This window comes from Mandrillus leucophaeus, unplaced genomic scaffold, assembly GCF_000951045.1.
Source record: "Mandrillus leucophaeus isolate KB7577 unplaced genomic scaffold, Mleu.le_1.0 Scaffold220, whole genome shotgun sequence".
Taxonomy (NCBI): Eukaryota; Metazoa; Chordata; class Mammalia; order Primates; family Cercopithecidae; genus Mandrillus; species Mandrillus leucophaeus.
In genome coordinates, this window is record NW_012102255.1 from 367,235 (window position 1) to 380,547 (window position 13,313).

General features: G+C 38.1%; 1 protein-coding gene across 4 annotated transcripts in view; it reads right to left on the reverse strand.

Annotated features, from left to right (window-relative positions):
* The window catches only part of CEP170 (centrosomal protein 170kDa), a 130,578-nt gene that overhangs the window by 48,756 nt on the left and 68,509 nt on the right, over positions 1-13,313 (reverse strand). For all 4 annotated transcript variants that reach the window (XM_011981154.1, XM_011981156.1, XM_011981155.1 and 1 more), the window contains 2 exons: positions 3,622-3,771; positions 212-338 (listed from right to left, as the gene is read on the reverse strand). In XM_011981154.1, coding sequence (XP_011836544.1) covers positions 212-338; positions 3,622-3,771 — 277 coding nt within the window. The remainder of the gene's footprint in view (positions 1-211; positions 339-3,621; positions 3,772-13,313) is intronic.

Here is a 13,313-nt window from a genome sequence, read left to right on the forward strand (position 1 = left end):
ATATGTGAATTGTTTATTTAGGTTTAACTTCCTTCTTACTATATAGATTTTGCTTGTTTTTATAATAACAACTGATATATGATTCACAAAAAACAGAAGGAAAGAGTAAGAGAAAGAGAGAAATGGCGAAAGAGAAGAAAAAAGGGATAAAGAATGAAAGGGAGGAAGAATGAAAGGGAGGAAGAATGAAAGAGAGAAAGAGAAAGAATACCATTCTCTAAAGGAAGAGGTGCAGAAAATTCCATTATCCTTTCTTCTTGATCATGCCTTGTATGATTGGCAGCCAAACTAGCCCATTGTGAAACCCAACGTTTGCTTCCAGATGAAGATGTGCCTTCCTAAAGGGGAAAAATAAGAAAACGAAATCATGCAGCCTGGTCATATCTGAGTCTCATGAAAGACAATTTCATTTAGTCACAGTAACTTGTCATACAAACCCATAAGTAAACCTCACCTTGCTATATTATCATTTATTACATTTTCTCTTACATAAAATAAAAATTCTCTAGAAAATAAAGATTTTCTCTGAAAACAAACTATGTTACTAAATGAAACTGTTTTGTTAAATTCTCAATGAAAAATCTCTAGAGAAGCCAAGGCTTCATATGAAAACTGTAATGACAACTAGGGAGTGGAAAGCTATGACGGAAACTTTATTTTGAACTAGTCAAAAACAAATATTTCATTGAGGTGTCAGATTTGGGCCGGGCATGGTGGCTGACGCCTGTAATCCGAGTACTTTGGGAGGCTGAGGTGGGCAGATAACAAGGTCAGGAAATTGAAACCATCCTAGCCAACGTGGTGAAACCCTGTCTCTACTAAAAACACAAAAATTAGTTGGGCATGGTGGTGCATGCCTACAATCCCAGCTACTCGGGAGGCTGAGGCAGATGAATGGCATGAAACCAGGAGGTGGAGGTTGCAGTGAGCTGAGATCACGCCACTGCACTCCAGCCTGGCAACAGAGCGAGACTTTGTCTCAAAAAGAAAAAAAAAGTGCCAGGTTTGATAGATTAATAATGACAAGCTAAACACTGAAGAAGTGAAGACTTCAAAGAGATAAATCACTACATGATTTCAAGAATAGTATGTAAGAATAGTAAGTATAGGCCAGGTGTGGTGGCTCATGCCTGTAATTCCAGCATTTTACGAGGCCAAGGTGGGTAGACCACCTGAGGTCAGGAGTTCAAGACCATCCTGGCCAACACGGTGAAACCCTGTCTCTACTAAAAACACAAAAATTAGCCCGGCGTGGTGGCATGCACCTGTAGTCCCAGCTACTTGTGAGGGTGAGGCAGGGGAATCTCGTGAACCCGGGAGGCGGAGGTTGCAGTGAGTTGAGATTGTGCCACTGCACTCCAGCCTGGGTGACAGAGCGAGACTCTGCCTCAAAAAAAAAAAAAAAAGAAAAAAAAAAAAGAATAGTAAGTATAGAGAATGACACACATAGAGTGAAGCCTCCTAAGGATACTAAAGCCTGCTGCATCCTTAATCCCATCCAAGGTTTTCTGTTACCTGCCCACATTTCTGAGTAGTGAAGGTGGTACCAGAGCCATGTGGACCATGCTAAGAATACCAACAGTATGAGTGTCACTGACACACGCTTATGTAAAACCATTCTGTGAAGTGTTCTAAATGGCCTGTTAGGTAATTCCTACAGAAGAACCTACTAGGGCTATAGCTTTTGCTTGGCAGGGGTTCAGGGAATAGAGAAGAGAGAAGAGAGTCTATTTAAATTCACATTTACCAAAACCATTCCTGGGTTACTCAGAATGGCAACACATTGCCTCAAATAACTATCACCTGCTTTCAATAAGTAAATTAAACATCTCATAAAACAGGAACCAGAATTAAAATTCTCCCAATCATGGGGAAATAATGAGCCCTAAAATACAGTAATTGCTTTGACAGTTTTCGGGAAGTAGACCATATAAAGAAACAATTTTAACATTAATAAACAAACATATAGGTCTATTTACCTGTATGTAAAAAACAAATCTTATTTATACTTAATACAAATGTTAACATTTTATTTATATTTTCTTTTATTTATACCTTAAGATTTTCTTCTTTTATATTTCATTTTTTTCTTTTATTTTCCATTTTATATTAATTTATATTTGTATGTTACAAATTAGCTTATTTCCTGAGAGACACTATAGCATGAGTGAGAGAATGAAAGCTTCCATTGAATGCTAGTTCTTATTATCTGAGTAAATAATAATTAGTACTTCTGCCTTAGATACTTTTTTTACATTTCTTTTTGATACATCAATGTGGTATGAAATTCTTTTTTTTTTTGAGACGGAGTCTCGCTCTGTCGCCCAGGCTGGAGTGCAGTGGCCGGATCTCAGCTCACAGCAAGCCCCGCCTCCCGGGTTTACGCCATTCTCCTGTCTCAGCCTCCTGAGTACCTGGGACTACAGGCGTCCGCCACCTTGCCCGGCTAATTTTTTGGTATTTTTTTTAAGCAGAGATGGGGTTTCACCGTGTTAGCCAGGATGGTCTCGATCTCCTGACCTCGTGATCCGCCCATCTCGGCCTCCCAAAGTGCTGGGATTACAGGCTTGAGCCACCACGCCCAGCTGTATGAAATTCTAATATCATTTCTGATAAAGGTAAAAAACATTTGTTAAGTGCATAAATCTCAGGCAAGTAATACGCTGGATGCTTTATATACTTCATTAAATTCTCTATAAATAGATTTTATCAAAAATGCCATTTGTGTAGATGAGAAAACAGAAGATAAGGGAGAAGTGACTGATTCAAAAGCTCTGAGCTAAAAGTGGCAGCTCTGGGTAAGATCTTTCTAGCTCTACTATACATACTGATTGTAATTATCGTAACCAAGCAATCCTTAATTAGTTTCATATTATTGTAAGTATATCCTGGGCTGTACTGTGTTTGCAGTTACTGAGGTATATAAATTGTATCTATTAGGCAGTGCCCCAGTGGATGTTTCCTGGTATGATATACAGGAAACATATACTTCCAAGAAACCATAAGCAGCATATGTTTCTTGTTTTATCTCATAATGCCAATCAGAACTATGAGCATATAGCTCATTAACTGCTTACTGAAACATAATATTTTCCTCATTGACAAAATAATATTTTTAAAACTTAATAAAAATTAAAGTTGAATTATTATAAAATTGCTTTAGGCTTTCATTAGAAAATAAATTTGTAAAAATTTAGTTCTTAGAAGCATTTTATAAGGAGATACATTAATTGCTTAAAATAATGTAATTTACAAATGATAAGAATTCAGGCTGGGTGCGGTGGCTCATGCCTGTAATCCTCACAATTTGGGAGGCTGAGGTGGGTGGATCACTTGAGGTCAGGAGTTCGAGACTAGCCTGACCAACATGGTGAAACCCTGTCTCTACTAAAAATACGAAATTAGCCGGGCATGGCAGTGCACATCTATAATCACAGCTACTTGGGAGGCTGATGCAGGATAATCACTTGAACTCAGACGGCAGAGGTTGCAGTGAGCCGAGATCGTGCCATTGCACTCCAGCCTGGGCAACAGAGTAAAACTCCGTCTTGGACCAAAAAAAAAAAAAAAATAGAATTTATACTTTATGCATACAAATAGGTACACAGAAGAGATGTATACCTCTGAGTGGTGAAATCCAGATGTAGTTAGTGGTTTTCTTTCTTCCATTACTGCTGCAGCGGAACTGAGAGCCCAATCTTTTATTAGATCTTTATGTTTTTCATTGATAATAGGCCTATTATAATCCTGATTGTCATCTACTCCAAACACCTAGAGGGAAAAATTATTTTATAAATGAAAATGAAAAGTCAGAGCACAAGATTAATATGTGAATAATATAATTAATTTCAGAGGCAAATAAAAATATTCTAAATTAATTTTAATAGTTAATTTCAAAACTAAGGAAAACTTCTTGAATCACAGTAACAGCTAATTGTGATAGCTGGAAAGGAAAGCAGGCAGACATAGCTTATGTGAAAGTAATTATCCTTTTTTCTTTTCTCTTTTTTTTTTTTTTAGACAGAGTTTCACTCTTGCTGCCCAGGCTAGAATACAATGGCCTGATCTCGGCTCACCGCAAACTCCGCCTCCAGGGTTCAAGCGATTCTCCTGCCTCTGCCTCCCAAGCAGCTGGGATTACAGGCATGCGTCACCACACCTGGCTAATTTTGTATTTTTAGTAAAGACAAGGTTTTTCCATGTTAGTCAGGCTGGTCTCAAACTTCCAACCTCAGGTGATCCGCCCACCTTGGCCTCCCAAACTGCTGGGATTACAGGCGTGAGCCAACGCGCCCGGCTGAAAGTAACTATCCTTTTTTTAACATTTAGCAAATGTCCTGTTTGATTTAAAAAAAAGAAATATTCAAGACATATTTTACTTGTTAAAAGATGTAATACGCCGGGCGCGGTGGCACACACCTGTAATCCCAGCATTTTGGGAGGCCGAGGTGAGCAGATCACTTGAGGTCAGGAGTTCCAGACCAGCCTGGCCAACATGGTGAAACCCCGTTTCTACTAAAAATACAACAATTAGCTGGTACCACGCGCTTGTAGTCCCAGCTACTTGGGAGGCTGAGGCAAGAAAATAGCTTGAACCCAGGAGGCGGAGGTTACAGTGAGCTGAGATCAGGCCAATGCATTCCAGCCTGGGTGAAAAAGTGAGACCCTGTTTAAAAAAAAAAAAAAAAAAGATTTAATAATGTTGTTAAACACTACAATAATGCAAAGAGTTAGAAATAAGAGTATCTCTTCCGTTTCTTTTCAGCTTCTTTGCTCTATTATTTTTGTGATACCTGTTGGAAAACTATGAACATGTGGCTCATTTTATCTGTTCCTTCCCCATCAAGTGTTTACCATTTACATATCTGAGTTACAGTTACACATATAATTTTCTAAGATGCCATTTTATTATATAATTGCAACATAGTGGATAGCATAATTTTCAAACTGTATTTGCCTAACAATCACTTAAAGACCTTTGTTTGAAATGCAGATTCCAGGCGTATTCAAGATTAACTGCTTCAAAAAGCAAGTTGTCAATGTCCAACACTTTTGAAAAGTTCTAAATACAAAGACAGACAATGGTGTGCTTTTCTTTTACGGGCAGGACCTAAGTCTTACTCATTTCCTGGCACATAATAGGCCCTGGATGTCGTAGAACAGATTGGAAAAATTTTAGGCATATAAATTTTAACATTCTATTCTGCTATTAAATCTCCACTTTGTTCCCAATTTTTATTCTTTATAGTTATTGTTTGTGGCTCTGATTATTACAATCTAGAAAAATATCATGTGTTTGAATGAGCAATTTGCAGACAGGATCTTTAGGATATAACCAGAGAGCCTTCATTTTCTATAAGGAGAAACTACCTCAGGCTCAACTGTTTTCTGGCATAAAGTTTTAATGGTCTTATAGTACAGCTATCTGATAAGCTCTGAAGTTCACATTTAGTGAAACAGATATCAGACTTTCTCATTCATTAAAATTTGAAAATTTTACCACTAGATGGCCTTATTACTTAATATTTAATTCTAACATAACCATAATTGTCAAGAATTATGATTTAATATTCCTTGAACTCCTCAATATTTAAATTATCTTTGCTTTAGGAGCAAATTACATATTATTTTAAATCAAATATGAATTTTAATCCATGGAAGCACAGTGCACACAAGGGAAAAAACAAAAACTGCTTAGTTTTGCTTAACATTAGGGTGACTTAACAGCAGTGAAAATTCCAGAGTATAACCTGTGTCCTCTACCTTTATCCCCCACGTGCACAGAAAGCAAATTATAGCTATTCAAGTTATTTGTGTCCGTCTTTAAAAATGTTAATCATTCCTAACTCAAGTCATTGAACTCCAATTTTACTGGTTTATTTCCTTATTTTATAATTACTAACAAAAATCTAACTCAAGTTTGAAAGTAAAAATAACCACATAAGTACTTGCATTTTTGCATCTCTTTGACATGTGATTTAGAAATTACCTTGAGTGATTTTCTGATTAATATTTAATTCTAATCAACACTAAAAACTTGATTTCCTCAAACATCTAAGTACCAGCAGTTTCAAATAAAATATCATGAACCTCTCTAAATCACTTCTGACACCACTTTGAAATGACAACAAAAAACACACACAGAACTAATCCTGTGAGGAAGTGGAGCTGAAGTTAGACAGAAAATACTTGGATGACGCTCAACAGATTCCTTTTAAAGCATATAGAGACAGCTATACATACATTATTAAGTAACAATTATTTCTTCTCCAAACAAGTAGTAGGGCCTGACCTACTACGCTGTGGGGAAAGAAGCCTTCAAGTTTCACATCTGTTTTGATAATGTTTTGAAAAATTAATGATAGCAATGACTACCAGTCCAGATTGAAATCCGTATCTATTCGTTTCTTCGTCTAAGAAGAAAAACATCCACTTGTGACAACTTTTATGTGAAAACAAAGATATAAATTTTATCTTTGTTTATCTTCACACTTATAAAAGATACCTACAATCTGAAAAAAAAGGGCTGATAATTGTATAGAACTTGAGAGCTCCTCAAAACCAAGATCAAGTATACTAGGTTCTCTCACTTTTCATTCTAGATTCTGGTCCTAGGTGATTTCACCTAGGAACATGCAAGGCTTCACTTCAATTACCAACTATAGATGTTGCTTACTGTCATCCCGCCTGCTGGAAGGGGCTCAAAGATATTTCTTTTTTTTTGAGATGGAGTCTTGCTCTGTTGCCCAGGCTGGAGTGCAGTGGTGCGATCTCACCTCACTGCAAGCTCCACCTCCCGGGTTCACGCCATTCTCCTGCCTCAGTCTCCCAAGTAGCTGGGGTTACAGGCGCCCACCACCATGTCTGGCTAATTTTTTGTATTTTTAGTAGAGACAGGGTTTCACTGTGTTAGCCAGGATGGTCTCGATCTCCTGACCTCGGGATCCGCCCGCCTCGGCCTCCCAAAGTGCTGGGATTACAGGCGTGAGCCATGACGCCCGGCCTCAAAGGTATTTCAAACACAGTATCTCAGCTCTAGGCTCATGATTCTCTTCTCTGGTCTGGTCTCAATCAAAATCCCAAATATGTGATAGTACAAAATCCAGGTCTTTCATTCAGCTAGGAACTTCTGTAGGCTAGAAGTCCACAGTGGGGAAGGAGATGAGATACCTAATATTTATGCTTGCACCCCAAGTTTGTCAGTCTCTAATTCTTCCAGAGTAGGATCAAAGGCAGGCAAAATAGGACAGGAGTAGAAAACTTCTTTGTGAACTTGCACTTGCCCGCAGAGCTGTCTGGGCTTGGCAGACGTTTTACAGACAACTCGTTTGTACTGGGGGTAGGAAGTGGCTTTCACATGTTCTCTCCTACAGTTCCCCCGATCTGAGTAGACACATCTCTATTTGTGGAATGAGCCGTGACCCCTCCCCCATGGCCTCTAGGTTTGGGGTAAGAAGGCAGTACCTCCCTCCCTTTCCCACTCCAACAATCACGAAACAATCTTTTCTTCTGAATACATTTGTGGATTTGGCATTTCACATCCAAAGCTCAGTGACTACTGTAAACAATTTTAACAACCTGTTACTGAGGAATGGCACTTACTCTCCGCAGGCAGGCTACTCAGCCAGTCACTGCAGGGGATTACAAAATCTATATGACGGTCTTTGCTTTTGAGGAGGTTAGGTCTAATAAAGGAGCTTATAAAAAGAAGAGGATGTCACCTGAAAGAACCATGCAGGAATATTCTGTAATTAAAACCAAATATCCATAAGAATCAAACTAGATTTTTAGATTTTAGTTTTGAGTTTAAAGAGACTAAACATTCTCCAGATAACGAACTCGTACAATACAAACCAAACCTATGAAAAGTTTCTGATTTTTTTCACTAGCATATTATGATCATAGTCATTATCATTTAAAAGCTCAGTCTGTGCAAAGAAAGTCCACAGTGTCCAATTCTGAAATCAGAATGGTGAGGATGGGGGATACAGGGTCAGTTTTCGTGGTGATAAATATCCTACCTACTGAATATTTGCAGAGAGGTCAAAATTTACATTTAGTAACATCAGATACAGGAAGCTTGCTGATTGTGACAGAAAACAGAGATCACTGTGCACGAAGAGAAGTGCCGTGGGGTAAGATGTAGGCACAGAAATATAGTAATACAACATAGAGCAAAATAATTCAATAGCAATAGTGCTAATTTATTAGCTTAAAAAATATCCAAATTAGTTGGAATTCAGAATTCATCTTTCCACAGAAATGAGAAATATAATGGCAGATTAAATACCTCACTTCTATAGTCTTATTTTAAAGTAACAACAGAATAACAGTATTGCATTAGTGTATCAATCACATCAAGGTGTCCAAGTAAAAATGTAGTCAAGTTTCAACCTCAGATAACCAGGACATCTTTCTCCTCAATGAGCAAATGAGCAAAGACTTCTTGGGTAAGGAGAGCAGGGTCTCTGTTAGATCAAACCAACAGTAGAGGTTCCCATGGCCCATGAAAATAATTTAACACATAATTACTTTAAGAATTATGCAGAATTCTAGCCACTAGGGTCAAAGAACTAAATAAGGATGATTTAAGAGGAGAATTTATTTTTGTAACTGTCCATGAAAATCTAATTTTACTTTTAAAAAGAAAAATCCCTTAAAATTCAATGGAATAAACTATTCTGAATATTAAACACTGTGATTTTTATCGCATATTTGTAATCAACTTTTAAATTTAAAATTCAGACAGAATTATTAGAAGAGCACAGAAAGGGAGCCAGGAGAGACATTTTATAATTTATCCTGGTACACAAATAAATATAAGTACACACACATTCATAGCAGTGTTACAACAGCCAAAGGAAGAAGCCACACAATTATCCATCTGCGGATGAATGGATGAAGAAAATGTGGTTTATGCACACAGTAAGATACTTATTCAGCCATAAAAAGGAATGAGCAGGGCGTGGTGGCTCATGCCTCACTTTGGGAGGTCGAGGTGGGTGGATCACCTGAGGTCAGGAGTTTGAGACCGGCCTAGCCAACATGGCGAAACCCCCTCTCTACTAAAAATACAAAAATTAGCCGGGCGTGGTGGCATGCAGTCCCAGCTACTAGCGGGGCTGAGACAGGAGAATCGCTTGAGCCCGGGAGGTGGAGGTTACAGTGAGCTGAGATCACGCCACTGCACTCTAGCCTGGGCGGCAGAACAAGACCCTGTCTCAAAAAAAAACAAAAAAAAAAAATTAAAAAAAAAAAAAGAATGAAGAGCTGATACAGGTTACAACACATGTGAACTTTGAAAACATTATTCCAGGTGAAAGTAGTTGGTCACAAAAGGCCACATATAGTATGATTCCATTTATATAAAATGTTCAGAATAAGCAAATCCATAGAGACAAAAAGTGTGGGTACCAGGAGGCCGGGAGAGGAAGGAATGGGAAATGGCTGCTTAATGATGATGAGATTTTGTTTTGCAGTGATGAAAATGCCCTGAAATTAAGATAGTGCTGATGGTTGCACTCCCTTGTGAATGTACTAAAAGCCACTGAATTGTACACTTTAAATGCTAAAACAGTCAATTTCATATTATACGAATTTTACCTGGTATTTTCTTTAAATGGGACTCTATGCTTTTTTTTTGTTTTTTTTTGTTTTTTTTTTTTTGGGACAGGGTCTCACTCTGTTGCCCAGGCTGGAGTGCAGTGGTGTGATCTCAGCTCACTGCAACCTCCACCTCCCGGGTTCAAGCAATTCTCCTGCCTCAGCCTCCCGAGTAGCGGGGATTACAGGCCTATGTCAGATGCTCTGCTATATTTTTTGTATTTTTAGTAGAGACGGGGTTTCACTGTGTTAGCCAGGATGGTCTTGATCTCCTGACCTTGTGATCTGCCTGCCTCGGCCTCCCAAAGTGCTGGGATTACAGGCGTGAGCCACCGCGCCCAGCCTCTATCTTCTTCCTTTGTTCCTCTGTCTGGGTGAAAACATGTTCTTAAATCTTTGTCTTCCCTCTTAACCTAACTTGTGTCCCTGATTCTCCCCACTCCTTAGAAGTCTTACATCCATAATCTCTTCCCTCCCATCCCTTCCTACATCTTTCTCAATTTGCTCTTTATTTAATATCTTCAAATTATACTTAGATCTCATTTAATGCCTCTAAAATTAAAATGTCCAATTTCTCTTCTCTTTATGGTTCATTCCCTTGTCATGCATTTCCTCTTATAGTCTCTACAAGCTGGCTGTTCATCAATAATCATATTTCCCTTTCCTTGCCAAGCAGATTTTCCAGCTGGAAGCTGCCAGGTAGGTATTGCTAGGAACTCAAAGGTAAGTCTAGTCTTTTTATCACAGCATCTCCCCAAAATTTATACATTTCTTTTTCTTCTAAGACTATCTATCTATCTATCTATCTATCTATCTATCTATCTATCTATCTATCCATCCATCTATCTATCTTTGCAGCTTTCATACTTAATATTACAAAGCTAAGTTTATAATACATAGAAGGTTTTAAACTATGTATTTTAACAAGTTATTTTGGAATCAAGATATAAACCAGTTTCAGCATATAAAAATGCAGAAAAATTTCTTTGTGGGGCCCCGGTTGGATTTAATCAATCTATAAATTCATTGAAATAAATTAGCCAATATACGATGAATCATATACAAATGCTAACAAATGAAAAAGCAGGTCACAAATTTTTCTTTCTCATTCATTCACATTCAAAAGATATTTATTGAGTGTCTATTACATGCCAGACACTGTTCTAGACACAAGGGAAACAGATGTGAACAAGACAAATAACATCATCTTAGAGTAGACAAACAAAAAATAAACCAGATGGAAGTGAGTTCTATAAAGAAAACAGAACACGGTAATCTGATGGAGAGATATAAGCAGTGAATGATGGAGCTACTTTAAATACAGTGGTGAGTAAAAGCCACTTCAAAGTGAATTATGAGATGAGTATAGAGTTTCCATTTTACAAGACAAAAAATTACAGAGATGGATGGTGGTGATGGTTGTGCAACATCATAAATGTATTTAATAACACTAAACTCCACACTTAAAAATTGTTAAGATGATAAATTTTATGTTATATATATTTTCCACAATAAAAAGATGGAAGGAATAAATAAAATGAATTATGAGAAGCTAGGCATGCCAAAAACACAAGGAAGAACTTATTAGATTGAGGGCACGGTAAGTGGAAAGTTCCTCAAAGAGGAAAATAAACAGAATTTCATACAACAAGAGAGAAAGGAAAATGAGGGCAAACCTATTATGTTAGGCCTGTGACTGAATAAAAGGTGAGGGTTCCCTCGTGAAGCTTTGGAAATTAACATCGCAGAAGAGGGTTTCTTATACCTAGGAAGGAGGCGGCAGAGGTCAAGAAGGGTTGGGGAGAATTGATCAGAGAAACCAAAAGTAAACTTTCCTGGTAGAAATTAAAAAGAAGAAGTTCTCAATATAAAAAAAAATTGCTCAGTCAAAAATAAAAATGCTGACTCTTTTATCAAAGTCTTCTCCTGTTGTCCAAGGCTCTTATTTGATCTTCTACTCCTTGAGTTCCCATGCACATCTAATTTTCTATTTGAGTGGACTTTGGACATCCTGCCTTTCTCTGAGTTCTGTGTGGCACTGTCTACATAGATTTTGATTCTAGTTTATCATCATTTCCCTGGGTCTTACTTGGATCTCATCTTAAATCTTGCTGTGACTTTCAGGGTTTGGAATATTTTCCCAGGGTCCAGGTCCTCAGCACCGACGTTCTTGAGCTGTTTGACTCACTTCTGTAAAGGTTCTTCCTCCCGTGTTTCTAGTTTTGTTACATGTCTCCTGGCTCTAGATTCTTCCCTACCAACTGTTGCCTATAGAACCAGCAGTGACCAGGCCCTATGAGGGAAGAAAAGACGCTAATAAGAGGCTTTGTGGGGGAGATATATTGACACAATGAACAAGAATCAAAACTCGGGACAAGAAAAGTATCTGGCAGAGTTGTCTATGGTATGAAATTGATGAGAAGAAATATCGCTTTTAAGAAGATAGTTCCTCAAGCCCTCCACAATGATCAAGATTTTTTCTTGTTCATTTAATGTTTAGCTTTCTGTTCTTACCGCAAGTTTCTCCTATTTAGCTTAGGAGGCTAGGAAGTAACCCTGACAAGGTCCTCCTCTTGCCTCAGTGGTTATCTCTTTTGATGGAAGAGTGGAGAGAAGAAACTGGTACTGTGATGGGAAGGTAGTTATCAGAGAGGCCAAAGGAGAGAGGGTTGGGAGAGGTATTACTACTATGAGAGATAAATGCCTTTAGGCAGTCAACAGCACTTTCTTATAGTGTATTTCCATGTAAACTTAGATGTAAAACTTAAGAGGTCTTTATCAATATCAGGTATTTGTGTTAACATTTTAAAGGTGAATTTGATGACATGCATAAAATAAGGTGATCTATTGACAGAGACAGCCCCAAAATACAAACCCAAATGCCGTAATCTCATAACCTGGCGACAGAAAAAGAGGGTAGCTCACTATCTTTTAACTACTACCAGCACAGAAAAATAAGGAGACAGCAGTTTAATTCGGTCATCTCTTTAAAGAAACCCTATTTCAATGTTACGCAACTCTTCCCAAGGTAAGATGCGAATACATGGTTTGCTCATCTTCTTTAGACCAAGAATGACAATGTATTTTGGAGGAAAACTGAAAAGGCATATTCTGTGCTCATCATAGTTAACATCATTGTATCATGTGATACTGTTGCTTACTGGCTTCTCTTTACTCTGCTTTTGATTCCAAGGTGCTACATATTCCTTTGGTTTTCTCTTATTCCTGTTTGATACTTTCCAGTTTCCTTTGTTCACTTTTCTCCTTTGTCCATCAATGTTGGTGTTGCTGAGATTTTCATACTTTAGTTCCTCTCACCCTACACATTTTCTCTGATTGACCTCATCTCTTATTTTGTATTCAATTACTGCTATGGTTTGGATGTGGTTTGTCCCTGCCAAAACTCATGTAGAAGTTTAATTGAAAGTGTGACAGTGTTGGGAGGTGAGGCCTATGGGAGGTGTTTGTGTCAAAAAGGCAGATCTCTCATGAACATATTAATGCTGTCTTGTGAGTTCGTGTTCTCATGGGAATGGACTTGTTCCCTTCATAGTAGACTGTTATAAAGTGAGGCAGCCCCTCGTTTTGCCTTTTTGCGTATGTCCACTTCCCCTCTGACTTTCTCTACCATGTTTTGACCCAGCATGTAGCCCTTAACATAAGCCAGCCATATGTGCAGCTATGCTCTAGAATGTCCCAGCCTGCAGAAT